This window comes from Metarhizium acridum (assembly GCF_019434415.1).
Source record: "Metarhizium acridum strain ARSEF 324 chromosome Unknown scaffold_568, whole genome shotgun sequence".
Lineage (NCBI taxonomy): Eukaryota > Fungi > Ascomycota > Sordariomycetes > Hypocreales > Clavicipitaceae > Metarhizium > Metarhizium acridum.
This window is the reverse complement of record NW_027094041.1, coordinates 2,183,537-2,198,837: the sequence shown is the minus strand read 5'-3', so window position 1 is coordinate 2,198,837 and position 15,301 is coordinate 2,183,537. Positions and strand designations below refer to the sequence as shown.

The 15,301-nt window shown below is 40.1% G+C and overlaps 3 protein-coding genes across 3 annotated transcripts; 2 read left to right on the top strand and 1 right to left on the bottom strand.

Moving 5' to 3' along the window:
- Positions 1 to 7,448: 7,448 nt before the first annotated feature.
- J3458_020046 (uncharacterized protein) lies at positions 7,449 to 8,025 on the bottom strand (the record flags this gene model as incomplete). Its single annotated transcript, XM_066121840.1, has 1 exon — positions 7,449 to 8,025. One exon carries the CDS (start codon positions 8,023 to 8,025, stop codon positions 7,621 to 7,623), a length of 405 nt encoding a protein of 134 aa, XP_065973457.1. The 3' UTR covers positions 7,449 to 7,620.
- A 1,799-nt stretch (positions 8,026 to 9,824) lies between these two features.
- On the top strand, positions 9,825 to 11,298 carry J3458_020045 (uncharacterized protein). Its single transcript, XM_007817597.2, has 3 exons — positions 9,825 to 10,431; positions 10,506 to 10,661; positions 10,737 to 11,298. The coding sequence occupies exons 1-3, from the start codon at positions 9,925 to 9,927 to the stop codon at positions 11,262 to 11,264; spliced, it is 1,191 nt and encodes a 396-aa protein (XP_007815788.2). The 5' UTR covers positions 9,825 to 9,924; the 3' UTR covers positions 11,265 to 11,298.
- Positions 11,299 to 12,494: 1,196 nt separating this feature from the next.
- On the top strand, positions 12,495 to 14,125 carry CSR1_7 (phosphatidylinositol transfer protein csr1; the record flags this gene model as incomplete). Its single annotated transcript, XM_007817596.2, has 3 exons — positions 12,495 to 13,301; positions 13,366 to 13,507; positions 13,566 to 14,125. The coding sequence occupies 3 exons, from the start codon at positions 12,495 to 12,497 to the stop codon at positions 14,123 to 14,125; spliced, it is 1,509 nt and encodes a 502-aa protein (XP_007815787.2).
- Positions 14,126 to 15,301: the final 1,176 nt, after the last annotated feature.

Here is a 15,301-nt window from a genome sequence, read left to right as displayed (position 1 = left end):
ATTAAACTTAGTATCTAAGAAACAAACTAAAGTAGAATCTAGATTCTTAAAAGAAGTAAGAAGAACCCCTATAATCTTTTAAAGCTATTTCGCTTCTTTACGTTTCACACGTTCTAACTCTTTAACGTTATTAATACTACGCGTAACTACACGCATTATTTTCTTAAGCTATAATTTCTTTTATTTTCGTAAGTAATACACCTTAACGCTCGCCTTTTTAAGTTCTTTCTTAGTAGCTTCTAGTTTAGACTTAGCTTTCTAGTATTAGGTACTAATACAATACAACTACTATAGGGTAAGAGAATTTATATTATAATAAGACCTATTTAAACGAATACACTTATAATAACAGGACGAGTCCACGTTAAATACCTTATAATTCTAGAGGCCTTAATCTTAGTAAAAGAAATAAGCGGGTATATTAACTAGGTTTTTAATTATTAACTTAAGAAGAGCGTTTCGCTCGTTTATTTTACGAGAAAGTTTATGGGATTAAACGGGAGGTCTTAAGATACGATTAGTTGATATAATAATATATAAGAAGGATAAAGAAGGGAAAATTACCTAAAAACCCCTAGCTAGCCTACTTTAATAGCCTTAAGAATAAGACTAATAGAGAAGGGGTATTATATTATAAACGTTACTACACGAGACGCGGGAAGCTAGGCCGTACTAGAAAGGGTAGGTATAACTACTAACTAACAAGAATATTAGGTTACGTAATAGCTTATTAAATTATATAAATAATCTAACGAGACGAGATTATTAGGATTATTAGGCGATCCAAATAATTTAAGACTATAATAAAAAGATAAATAAGTACTTAAGGAGGAGGTATTCCTATAATTAGGTAGTCTAGTTCTTTATTAATTAATCTAAGTAATAGTTTTACTATTAAGAGTTATACTCTTAACAGCCTTATTATAATACTACTTAAAAGCTACTCTATAGCATTTAACCTAACTTACTTCCTAAGAAACAGACCTACTATGCCTTAGAACCTAAGCTACCGTTACAGGTAAGACCTTCTTATATAATAAACGGTAGTATATTTCTAGTACACTTTAAGAATAGCTTATTAAGAAAATATATAAGCACCTATTACACGAATATTAGGGTGTAAGGAAAACAATTAATAGGCTAAGAAAATTATACGACTTCTTAAAAAGCAGAAAAATAGTATAAGAAGTTATTAAGAAATATAATACGTGTAATAAAGTAAAATTAGCGTAACACGTATTATACGAAGAATTATAACTAATATTACTATTTAAAAGAGTATAGTAAACTATTATAATAAACTTTATTATTAAACTATTAAAGTTAAAAGAACCTATAATAGAAGTAGCTTATAATAGTATTTTAATTATTATAAATAAACTTATAAAATACGCCTATTATATTCTATATAAGGAATTAAGTAATATTAAGGACTTAGTATATATATTCTTTAAAATAATTATCGTATAACACGAATTACTAATAAAGCTTATATTAAATTATAATAAATTATTTACCTTAAACTTTTAAAAATACCTTATAGAAACTATAAAGATTAAATAAAGCTTATTAATAGTATTCCACTTATAATTAAATAAATAAATAGAAATCTTAAACTAAATACTTAAATAATATCTATAAAGCTATATTAACTATTAATAGAATAATTAGGTAAAATAGCTATTACTAGTATAATAAGCTTATAATAGCTTTAAGATTAATAATATAAAGATATTATTATTTAAGGTAAATTACGGATTTAACCCTATTATTAAGATATATATAATATAAAATATAAACGCGCTAGTAGTTATAACGTATATAGTAATTATAATAAAAATATAAAAACACTTATAATAGAAATAGATATTTTTATAGAATTAAATGAAATATTACGCGAATAAAAAGAGATTACTAGCACTAATCTTAAAGAAGAGATATAAAGTATACCTTATTCGTAAAAATATTAAAATTAAGTAACCTAGTAATAAACTTAATTAAAAGAAGATTAAATTATTTCTTATTAAACGAAAAATCTTAAATATTAATTATAAACTATTATTATTAAATAAAATAAGAATCTATCTTATATTTTATATATTACTATTAAAGAAAGCATTAAATAAATTTATAATTACTATAAATATTATAATAGAAAATATTAACGAATATAAAGTTAAACGAATACTTAAAGTATAAGAAGATATAAAGAATTATTATTATCTCGTTAAATAAAAGGGATATTTAAACTTTAAAAACACCTAAAAATTAGCTAAAAATCTCATGAATTACTTAACGTTACTTAAATAGTTTTATTCTTAAGAAACGCATTTTAATTAATCTTTTAAGTATTATTTAATAACTTAATATTAAATTTAATATTTAAGAAATAAACTAAAATAGAATTTAAATTCTTAAAAGAAGTAAAAAGAACCCTTATAGTCTTTTAAAGCTATTTTACTTTCTTACGTTTTACACGTTTTAACTCTTTAACGTTATTAATACTACGTGTAATTACACGTATTATTTTCTTAAACTATAATTTCTTTTATTTTCATAAACGTAAGACCTTTTAATTCTTAGTTAAGGTACGCTTTTTAGCTTCTTTAAGCTCTCTCTTAAGCTTATAATATTAATTCGTAATACTATAAAGCTATTAAGGGGTTACCCCTATAATATTATAATTCCCTTACTTATTTATTATATACTTTATATAATAACTTAAATTAGAAATAAAGGCTTTATATTAAAGAAGTTTTATATAAGTATAATAAGCGTAAGCCTTTATAAAGAATAAAGATAAATTATTAATTATTATAAAAAGAAGGTTATTTTAATAAAGAGAAGAAGTAAATAAAGCGTTAAATCGCTATTTTAAGACACGATTAATTAATATAATAGTATATAATAATAAAAGAAAGAAAACGTATAATACTTAAGCTAGCCTATTTTAATAGCCTTAAGAATAAGACTAATAAAAAAGAGGTATAATATTATAAACGATACTATATAAGATACGAGATAGAATTATATTAGCTAAAATAGGTATAACTTATAGGTATAAGAAGAAGGTAAGGGCACGTAACTAATTACGTAACTTAAGAGGCGATTAAAGAGGTTAATATTTAAATATATTAACTAAGAAGAATTAAATTAATTAAATCTTAAGCTAATTAATTAAGGTTTAAAGGGATTAATAGTTAAGCTAATTAATTTAAAACTATAATAGAGAGATAAATAAATACTTAAAAAGAAAGTATTCTTATAGTTAAATAATCTAGTTCTCTATTAATTAATTTAAGTAATAGTCTTATTATTAAGAGTTATACTCTTAATAGCCTTATTATAATACTACTTAAAAGCTACTTTATAGTATTTAACCTAACTTACTTCCTAAGAAATAGACCTACTATGCCTTAGAACCTAAGCCACCGTTATAATAAGCCCTTTACTTTCTTTTAAATTATTAATATTTTAATTAATTAATTAATAATCTAATAGAATTATTATATTATAATACTAAAAGCTACTTAATTATAGGTATAAGTAATCTTTATATAATACTTTAAGAGCTTTAATAAATAATAATAGCTTTACATTAAAATTATTTTAAAAAAATAGCTTAATTAAAGGTTAAGTAATAGATTAAATATATTAAAAGAGAATGCTTTAATAGGCTTTCTTATTAAATATTCTTTTAAGCTATAAATTTAATTAATTAATAATATTAACTTACTTAAGTAGCTTAAAGAGATATAATATAGCTTTATTTTTATAAATAACCCTATAAATTTTAATAATAATATAATCTCTCTTATACTTATATTATACTTAATTATTAAAGCTATAATTAAAAGCTTAATAAAACTATTATTTATTCTTATTAATAGCTTTAAAAGCCTTTAGTAAGTTATTAATTAAATTTAAAAGAAAATAACATAAAAATTATATTTAATATTAACCTTTAAAATATTAATAACTTAACCCTTTAAATTCTAAATCTTATTAAGGTTAATTATATATATAAAGCTTAAAATAATTAAATTAACTCTTAATAATATAATTTAATAATATTATAAGTAATTTAATTACCTTAATTAATTAAATTACCTTTATAGCTATAATTATAACGCTTAAATTAATAAAGCTTATAATAGCTTAATTCTAGTATTTAAAGAACCCTTATATAAACTAAAATTAAAGGGTAATTATAACTAAGAATATAAAGTAATAATAAAGATAACTTATAATTATTAATTTATTTTAAAAATATTATAATTAATAAAGTAATAAGATTAATAAACGTATTAATTATTAAAAGTAATCTATTATAAGCGTTAATTATAAAGAAGAAAATTATTATTATAATAACCCCTTAAATAGCTTAAATTAATAGTTAACTTAATAGAATATATATATTTTAAATAAAATATTAAAAATCACGTTTTTAAATAAATTAAGCTCTTTTAATATTATTATTACTTAATACCATTAAATTTTAAACCTATTATTAAGCGCGTTTTTTAAAAATAACACGTTATTATTTTTTTATGTATAAAACACACTAAGAGGTGTAGGTTATAGAGTCCCCAACTAAATCGGGCTAGTTATATGCATACAGCGCTCATGCATACAGCTCCCAATAGATGGACTCGGTAAAAGTGTGTCCAAAGGGGTTAAAGAATCCGAGGCACAGGCTACTGTCACTTATCTTTACATGATTTTGCGCGGAAAATTCGGCACTCGTCACAAGTTGGAGCCTTTGACCACATAAATAGCGAGAGTGAACATAGCTTTATGAAGTTGCTACCTGGAGTCCGTATTCGATTGCCGCTTTAGAAATCTCCCATGAATTAAACGATATGACTCTTGCAACTACTTTGGCGTTGCAACAGGCTCACGATACCTTTATTCATAGAGGGCTGCCTTTGAAAGCCTAGTCTAGTACATGCTGAAGAAACAATAGTGCTGTATTCATAGAACTTTCACTTTGCGTCGCAGCCACTGAACATTGTCTGGCTGTCACAACTTCGAAGCACTGGTCTAGCCAGGTAATCTTGGATTTCGCTCAAGGCAAACAAGGGCTACCTCACCCACAGTCCAGTCCGCTGATTTTGTGTAGCCCAGGATGATAAAGAGAAATTGTTAGTCAAGGGTGCTAATGCTTGTCTTTTAGACATGAACTTCCCAATAATTAAGATGAAAAAAAAATTGTACTAACAAAGAAATAGTGACCATGGGACACACCCCGATGTGACGAGCTCTGATACCGGCCTTACCATCAACCCCACCAAAATTGAGTGAGTAGACAACTTTAGGGCCTTGATTATGAATGTTATTAAATTATTGGAAACTATTAGAAACGTTATTGGTATTATGAATGCCTATATACTTACCTTCTTCCCAAGCATATCGTGTACAAGCTCAAGCTAATACAAACACACGGGATAGGGGCGGCCCATTCGAGACTGAGAATCTCAGAGAGGCGGGCACAAAATTGCAAGAAATCAGTAAGTTTATCTGACTATTTTAGCTTAAACTATAGTATCTTACGAATCCCGTTACATTACAGGCCATGAATGGGGTGCGAGCACGGGCCGAGTGCTATCGCGTATAAGTCGCCCGAGAGCGAAGATATCAACTACTTCTGTGCAGATCTAAGCTACCTGAAGAAATACGAGGTAGTTTCCAAGGAACTCAAGGGCTGTTAAAAGCCCACTACTCATGACAAGACCTTCAGATACTGCTCCTGGGATCATGTTGTTCACTCGTGTGAAGCGCAGGTCTTGATGGATTACAGCTACACCTTGCATCTTGGAATTTCTTTTGCCCGTGCTGCCTCTTGGCCTGGTGGCTCTTGTTTTGTGAATCAAGTCTGGCAGATGTGCAGTATGATCTTCCTAAGCCGGCAAGTGATTATGTTGAATTTATTGAAAGCCTTTTCGGAGTGCTCCCTCCAATTCTGAATGCGTGGGCGTGAGACTAATTATGGCAAGCCTGAAATTGGCTGGGTTGGCACAGGTCCCGAGCAGCGTAGGAGTACATGTAGGATCAGGCCGCGGAACGTTATTGCAAATAGATTAGAATGGGTTTCACCCATGTTTTTGAGTGCCTTGTTCGACGCTAACATAAGCTTGGAGATGTCCATAACTTCCTTTGACTACAATGATACTAGTGGATATCTATTGCGCGTTTAATATTAGCCGCCTCTGGCTGTTCACGCATTAGGGGAGACAGACACCGAGATAGTAGCGTGGCATAATACCTCAGTATTCCGCACTTTAAGTATATATTGCCGCCTTATTAGCTCCCCAAGTATTGATTCAAAACTATAGTCTATTCAATTAGTCGCTCAACCACACTCCCACTAAAATAGCACCTCCCTAAGGGGTGGTAGCAGCTAAAGCAGCCTGAAGCCACCGGAATTTAGCCTGCTATTATAATCCATAAGAGGATGTCAGTGTGAGTGCCGAGTACCTTCACATAGCAAGCCGTAAATAGCCGGCAATGGTAGCCAAAACGAGCCATAGGTAGGTACTATTCATGAACTACTATCGAACATTGGTTCGTAGCGCCTTTACAGGCTATTATGCGATGCTGGTTTTGATTTCATCAGGAGCAACATCTCTATAGCAATGAAGCGAACATGCAGTAATTAGAGAGGTCACACAAAGTCCGCGTAATCCTCTTTGAGTCATGGAGTGGTGAGGTGATGTTATCCTTATTTGTATTCGGGAAAGCTCCAGGAGCTGCTCAAGCTTGCTTAGCTTCGCTCAGGGACTGCTCTGGTTAAAGCAGCCACAGCTCAGGAGCCCTTTTGAGAAAGGCAACTGGGTTCGTCTTGATTAGTGTTTTGTTGTGTGCTGTTATGCCTCACCCTTTTGAGGAGTCTCGGCGCACTGTCCGGATTTCCACGTTACATGAACAGGTTCAGAAACTCATTGGAGACGAAGAATACCCGGGGCTGGTTGGCAAAGGCAGTCTCCCTACTTGCTCGACTAGGCGCCATGCTTCTGAAATAATATGTTGGCAGGTCGTCCTTCTATAACATCGCCGGAGAGCTAAAAGGATATCAGAACACTTCTTCCTAGTTCTGCGTGTTCTTTGACACAGGAGCAACCTTAGAAGGGGTGTTGGTCGGGTTCTCGGGGACTCACACGGTGGAGTTGGAACGGTCAAGGTCAATATCGAGGGAAATGGCGGTACGTTATTGCTATAATTGAGGGGAAAGTTTTGACCAGAGAGCCGCCACCAAAGTAGGAACATGAGGTGTTATGAATCATGAAAGCCGCACTATGCGATTCCAGCGTACGTTTAATGAGGCCAGTGTTCAATATTCGAAGGGACTTTCGCTTGGCCGTAATACAATCCGATCCTGGAACAGGTATATTCTCGTTGTTTGCAGCCTGTGAGGCTGTACACTTGTATTTCAATAATAAATATTTGCAGTGTCTTCCTATTACAAGAGGTAGTTCAACGCTCTATGGCCAAAAGAGTCACCCGAGTATGAATATCAACAGTCGAAAACGAGGATCGCTTCGTACAATCTTGAATATTTCCCAACAGATCGTATTCATCATGCATCAGCTACCCCCCATCGCCGGACTCGTGCATAGCCCTCTACTCTATGCGAGTAGTCCTCCCATCCACCCCCCTTGCCTTGGGGAATGGTTGATCTGAAATTTTGCGCCCTGTGAACGGTATGCTGTCTCCTACGCAAGGGAGAGATGCCTTACCCAGAAAACTGGCCATCCTCATATCCTTGAACTTGATGGCTCCTTTTTCAGCATCCGGATAGATTTGAACTTCGCCAATTTCTTCACCTTTCAGACGCAGATAGAAGGTCCTTAGCGGTGTCTTTTGGTTCTCGACCAATTTTGCTTGCTTCGGCGGGCGCCCCTCGACCTCGGGGGGCTTTGGGGGTCTTTCTTTTCGAATTTGAAGCAGATTTGTTTCCGGTATCTGTATCCGCATCGTCATCGTCGTATTGCTCCTCATCATCGTTCCCAAAGCCCACGGAACCATCACTCCACCGAGATTCAGCCTCTCAATCCAGCTCGGCGCAGTACTGCACCAGGTCGGCCTTGTTGTCACAAATGACCATGGCACCTATGAGCATGCCAAAGTCAAACTTTGCCTCATAGACTCCCCGTTCCTCGGTGGTCCGAATATTCAAGGTCATGTTTTTTGCATCATCTGGCCATTGAGCCTTGATTTCTTCGCAGTCGATCAGATAACTGCGAACTGGGGAGTACTTCTCGGGTCCTCTTTGCCCCTTCAGAGTCTCCGGATAAGCATTGTGCTTGGCTGTTCGCCCGTCATCATACTCTCGCTTCAAAGTTTGCACTTCGTTCTTCTCTTTTGCGGGGTGCTCATCTGCTGCTTTTTCACAGCTGCAGACTTCCACCCCATGAAGACGACTTGTGTCTTGGGCCCATATCCCTTTGCGCAGTGCAGACCGCGTACTTTGCTAGCAACCTCGACCATACAACCGGATCCGTAGTTGCTACGTGGCTCGAACGGTATGCCAACTACTGTAGGCCTTTTCTGCGATCCGGTTGGCCAGATCGCAAGAAGTATTTTTCCATAACCCAATGAGGGTTCAGTTGCGAGTTGCCCAGGGGTTCGAGTTTCTCGCTATTCCATGTGCATCTGCCGCTCCAGAGCTCTGATGTGATCTGGTACCTTGTCGCATTGCCCTGCGAGTAGGGCTTTCTTGATCAAAACTGTTCCATTGCCAGAGAATTCCGCCTCGTCAAATTCAACGCCGTAATGCTTCAACTGCCAACGAATAAAGCCCGAGTCGTGATGATTTAGTTTCTGTTGTCCTTCGCGCGTCAGCTTGGGGATGAACATGCGCTGTAGTACGAAGCCGTCGATTCGTTCAATTCGATGTGCCGTGAATTCCCATGCGCAGAGGCGAACCCATCTCTTTTGACAGATTCATCACGATAGCAAGCCATTGCGGACCCTCCCGATTGCGGGCTTCGACAACTAAGACGCTATGGCGGCTAAACAGGATTCAAGGAACCTTGATGACAGATATCCGAAGACGAAGAAGACAGAAGACGACAAGTCAAGTCAAGCCCCAGTATCTGGTTGTGCAGCGTCATGTGCGCATTATCGGAAATAAAGACCCATGTGAAGCCCATTCTTGAAAGATATTTCCAAACAGGTGTATAACAGTGAGCTGGCGCTTGAGGAGTGCAGAAGACAAGCAAGCTATGTGTGGCCATGTCGAGGCCTGTCTTGCGCGGTTCAAGTGCTGTTTGTTACTTTCCATGTGAGTTTGTTTCTAGAGTTCGGCAGACCAGTTCTTTCTCTTTCAATCAGGATCCTAGCTCTGCGGTCTGGACGTTCGATTCGGGGAGGCGGCAGCCTAAATTATTATCAATAATCACTTTTTCCATGGGGCAAATTCGCGACGTACTACGGAGTACTACTCCGTTGTTCTCTTGAGATATGTTGGTCCCGACATGCGCATTGGGCATCTTGGAAACGCAAACGGGGAAATCATGCATTGTCATCTGATCAGACAGCATCTCGGTGGACCAAACAATTTAAATCCTCGCCACCATGGTCAAGACGTGGCCAATGCCATGTCTATCACGTCCCTCTCTACCCAAGGCACCAATCGCTGGTGCTTCGGAGGGACCCAATTCCAAGCAAGGCATGGTTGCGGCAGGCGATGGCAATCTGGTTGGCTCCAAGCCTCAAAACCCTGACTAGTCAACCATTGAAGCTCCATGCGAGACGGGGGAATATTTGTCTTGTCAGAAATCAACCATGGTACTGCCTCCTTGGAACTTTCGGTCCAGAGTACTCCGTAATAGCAGTACAACAGAACGAGAATTTCTCTCTCTCGTCACGGCCGCGCCTTCTTGTGGCCTCCTTTGTTTCTGTCCACGACAGATTTGTCGCACCATGTTGCATCGTCATGATGCGCAGTTTCTTCTAGCCAGCCCCATATTTCTTTCTTCTTTTCCAAGGTTTAATTGTCGACATCTGTACCATATCTGTCCTTTTTTTTTAACCGCATACGGAGCACCTCATGACGCCGACGCATTGCCATTCGATTCTATCCTCGCTCGTTATCCAGGAATAAGACCCACCATGGGCATCCGCTCATGCTTGACGGCTTCACGCAAAGTAGTACTTTTCCTCGCATCCTCTGCCTTGATTACAACGTTTCTCTATATCGCTCTTCGTGTTCAAGGCATTTTCTACCCACATGCTGGAGTGACAACGACCCAGGACCAAATAGCATTCGCGTATAGCAACACACGACCCGAGACCCGAACACGATATATACCTCGCATAATACATCAGATCTTCCTTAACCAGCATGATGCCGCGAATGAAACAATGCCCTCCACTTGGGATGTGGCGCGGCAGTCGTGCATTTCACTGCACAAAGACTGGGAGTACAAGGTGATTTGACGAAGCTTGAATTGGTGCGCTCCTTTCATGCGAATATCTCAAAGGGTCTGACTGTCATCAATTAGCTGTGGACTGAAAAGCCGTCACGAGACTTCATACAGAAAGAATATCCATGGTTTTTGAGGACGTATGACGGCTTCACCTTCCCAGTGCAGCGAGTCGATGCGTTGAGATACTTCCTGATGCGACATTACGGTGGAATTTACATCGACCTTGACAATGTGGGCATATTCGACACCATGGCGACATGCTATCGAGTTTCCTGAGTTATGCCGGCTAATACGATCAATCAATAGGCATGCCGGACCAATTTGGAGCCGCTTCTGTATTACCCAGCATGGCTTATGGACAGGGGCCATGGCGCTTTGAGCAATAACGCCCTGGGGTCGCTGCCGAATCATCCATTTTGGAAATATGTAACTGAGTCGCTACTCCAATACTCGCGGAACTACCCCCTCCCATACCTGGCAGCAAGTTTTGCGCCGGGCAAATGGTTTCTAATAGATGCGTGGCAGCGATACCACGCCGGACTGTCCAAGGAAGACGACCGGCTCACTCGTGTCATGATGGACTCGCGACCAGGATCAGCACCATGGATCTTCTTCACATATGCGGAGGGAGGTTCGCAGTCTAATAAGAACCACGGGTTGTTTTTACCGAGAGTATCGAATTTGTTTACTTTTATGTGCTGCTCGGTTGCCGTTCTCGCCGCCGCCGCCGTTGTTGTTATTGCCGTTGGTCCCGGTGATTGGCGGCTGTCGAAAACATACTGGACGAGACAGAGGTGTCGACACCGGCATTTTGATGAAAGTATCTCTGAGTAATAATAATGATAATAATGATCATGTTACAACTGTGAAAAGTCGCATTATGTGCAGGCCTACGTGGGCAGCAGTACACTGTTGTGTCGATTTGGTGGAAGGCACACGCTGCGCCTACTTCGGCGCCTAGATGAACTGCTGAAGGATTGCAAGTAATCCTTGCAGGGAGCGTCTTGTACCTGGTTCCGACTATGTTGGTACTCAATTCCAAAAACCCCCAGTCCCTTCATGGCAGACATGTTCAAGCCTTTGGCCGCACTTATGAGTGGTTTCGTGAGGCGCGTACGACGGGCCAATCGATACGATGGGACCTGTAGTAAAGTAAATCTGTCACCCAGATCATCCTACCTTTGGCCCACGGCATTCAGACATGTCGATAGGCTTTGCTCCGCCACCCAAAATCCAGCTCACTTTGCAGCGTTTACCGTTTTTCGCAGTTCAAAAATAACAGATAATCTTCGTCCGCTGGAAAGGAACGAGCAACACCTCCCCGGACAAATATGCTACCAGGTAAGCAGATCCCGAGAAAAAGGCATTCGCGACTCTCCGTCGCATGACATGATCGCTCTGCCTCACACCGCATTGACCCGATGTGTGTCGACGGTTCCCGTGGCCAGCCAGGGTTTGAACTTCACATGTGTAGCTGAGAGGCAGGGAACACGACATTAGTGTGTTAACACGATCTCGGACTTGACATCGACCTCTTGGAAATGCGGCAACTGACATACTTTTTCCTCAGCTCGAACCGGGATCATGTCGACGGATGGTGGGCAAGAACAGACCCAAGTTTGCTCATCGCCAGGTTAAAAAGTTGCGATTGGTGTTTTTTGAGCAGCGGGGTAGGAATAGATCAGCACAGACCTTTGGGGAAAAGAACCCAACCCCGCGCTGGAGGCTTGCATTGTCTCCGCACGACTGCCAGTTGCTGCCAGTTGTCGCTACCAAATCAGGCAGTTACGGCCCAGAGTCCGTTCCTTCCCCGCATAAGCCAGACTGCGCTAATGCACGCCACCTTGCGACTATCCCAGGTTCCAGCCATCAACTCCCACAAACTGGGACGAACTTGTGCGAAAACAGACCTCGGTAGCGAGTGTGGAGTTATGCCGAGCTCTTCTGACTCTTCTTATATGTAGATATTGGCCTATATACTGAGGCCCTGCCCTGATCTGCGGCAATACGTTCCATCCGAGCTCGAACAAGCTTCAACACCCACCAGCCTCTGATTGAGCAAACATGTCCAAGATTCAGAAGAGACAGACGATACGCCAAAGCGTGTCGTATCCTGCGGGGACAGCGTTCGCTTACAAGGTCCCCGAGGGTTACTTTGGTAATTTGACCGAGGAGCAAGAAGCAAAGGTTCGAGCAATGTGGGCAATTGGATTCAAATTTATCGAGGTTTGTGAGGCCGAAGACGACGCCAGTAAGCAAAAGACCCTCGAGGAGAAGTATGTCCCGCCCGCGAAACAGACCCGGCGACTGCCACGCGGCGCAAGTGAGACTCACGAAAAGCACCCGACGCTAGTCAATGAAATATTGTCACTATTGCCCACCACGGAAAAGAACTTGGACAGGCTGGCACAGCAAGCTGTTGAGTCTTTGGACAACTGGACCCCCGAGATGTACCGGTTAATTATTCTACGAGTGGTCAAGCATGAGCACCCAGACGCGCTTGCTCTTCGATTCCTCCGCGCAAGCAACTGGGATGTCATCAAAGCTACGACCATGATGGGCAAAACCATTTATTGGAGGACAATTGAGGCTGGAGTGGACGACGACATCCTGAGGCACGGAGAAGGTGGCGCGGCGGAAGATGAGAAGAACAACCGAGGAATCACAAGAGCGCTAGGCGCAGACTTTATGAAGCAAGCTCGACGGGGCAAAAGCTTCATTCACGGGGTCGATAGAGCGGGACGGCCGGTAACTTACATCAGAGTTCGACTGCACAGATCATCCGACCAGTCTGTTCAGAGCCTCGAGAGATACACCCTGTACCTTCTCGAGCTGGCCCGCTTGTCGCTGAGGCATCCGATCGAGGCAGGCGTATGTGAATGAAGCCCCCGTATCATGGCAAAAGAACGTGGCGACTGACGTATCATTATTGCAGACTATCTTGTTGGACCTGTCCGGCTTCAAACTTGCCAACTTTGATCTAAAACCACTTCAGTTCATCCTCAAGCAAGTTGAGACGAATTATCCGGGCTCGCTAGGGCTACTTGTGGTTCATAACGCCCCATTTGGCCTTAAAAGTACGCACTTTTGCTCACAGGCTTGACGTATCATAACTAACACAAGTGATTTACGCAGCAATCTGGAGACTCGTTCGCCTCTGGTTCAACAAAGAACTCACTAGCAAAGTCAAATTCACATACGGCAAGAAGGGCCTGAGGAGATGGATAGCACCAGATCAACTAATAAGAGAACTCGGCGGCGAAGAAGATTGGGAATACACATACGTGGAGCCAGAACCGGATGAGAACTCCAAGATGAATGACACTGAGACACGGGACCGGCTTCTGGGAGAAAGAATGGTGCTGGCGCTGAAGTTTGAAGAATTGACAAAGGAGTGGGTCATGAATGCTCAACTGAGCGAGAAGGCGAGGGAGATCTGCGACAGGCGAAACCAGTGTGTGAAAGACTTGGCTGCCAACTACTGGGAATTAGATCCTTACGTACGAGCCAGATCACTCTATGACCGACTGGGTTACTTTCGTGGTGCTGATGGTGTGGAGTGGCACCACGGCAAGGCAGATGAGGAGTCGTTGCAGGAGATGATGGAGAAGATCAGGTCGATCGACAGTTGTGGCGCGAGTCATCACGAAGATGTCAGTATTTCCGATGATGAATCATGCTACGACAGTGATTAAGAAGAGACGTGCCGAATATGTATTTAAGCAGGTGGATATGAGCCGTGTTATGATTGTAACGCATTGTTATGACTTACGTTGGAACATGACGTACTACTTTGGCCTTGAATTTGATGAGCACACCAAGTGTAAATATCATTGTACACAATTACCGTCATTAAAAAAATCACTACAAACTTTTGCCGGATGTTCATCGACTCCGATCCAGACGTTTTCTCCAGACTAAGCTGTTTGCGGCGGAAAACCGTTGCGGGGCCCCGTTTACGCTTCACAACCTCGACTTCGACAATGGACATCTAGCCACGGCTCTTCTCAGAGGTTCGATCCTAATTTATGCAATAAATTATTTTATCCATCTTTCTACGCTTGATGCCATCGTGTCTCTTTCCCTTCATGTCCGGCGTTGGCCATGGTATCTTTCTTCCTCACCATGTGTTACACGCAAGAGGCCCAACAGATCGTGAAGCCCAAGAAAGGGCCTCACCGATAAAGGACTTATTCGTTACACAACGAGATCACGAGAACTATGGGGCGCATTAGGCACGGGCCGTTTCTTTCATGTATATAAGACGATCTCCCCTCGCCTTGAGGCTTGAGGAAACCAAGGACCTTTGACACCGTACAAGATTACCATTGAATTGAGTCTTTTGCTCCAAGCCCTCGAATACAAGCCCTTGTCACACCGTGTCAACGCAGCGGGAATGCCCTAAATTGTCTTGCATGTTTTGACGGCTAATTTATACGAGTGAACATCGTATCGATAAGATATAAACTCCATTTTCGCGACGGAATGAATTCATGACCTGTCCGAACTGTAATCGAAGGTCGTTTGCCGGAACGCAAGACGTCCGCACTCCAAAACAAGAAGCCAAGGCGATCGCGACCGGTGGCTCTTTCTTTCAGGGTAACGGACCGGAATTTTCATGAACATTTCGAATCCTTCTATATTAAACGCGCTTATATATTTCTCCCGCAAAAAGCATCATAATTGCAGATGTCATCAGAATAAGCTTCCTCGCGCTCGTCTGGAAGCGGTGGTCAGATCCTAAGGCGAGGTCGAATGCAGGCAAGGCGAAATAAACACTAAACGTACTCTACACTTTTGAAATGTCATCCCATCTCGCTATTCCAGACTACCTCTTCTAGTCGTGTCTCTGTAGATGCTGATTGAAAGAC

What these genes read in the sequence shown, in the direction of transcription:
- J3458_020045 (XM_007817597.2), top strand. Translation starts at nt 9,925, where the DNA reads ATGTTGCATCGTCATGATGCGCAGTTTCTTCTAGCCAGCCCCATATTT. An exon ending in ACAAAGACTGGGAGTACAAG is followed by an intron (nt 10,432 to 10,505) that starts GTGATTTGACGA and finishes GTCATCAATTAG; the next exon opens with CTGTGGACTGAAAAGCCGTC. An exon ending in TTTACATCGACCTTGACAAT is followed by an intron (nt 10,662 to 10,736) that starts GTGGGCATATTC and finishes ATCAATCAATAG; the next exon opens with GCATGCCGGACCAATTTGGA.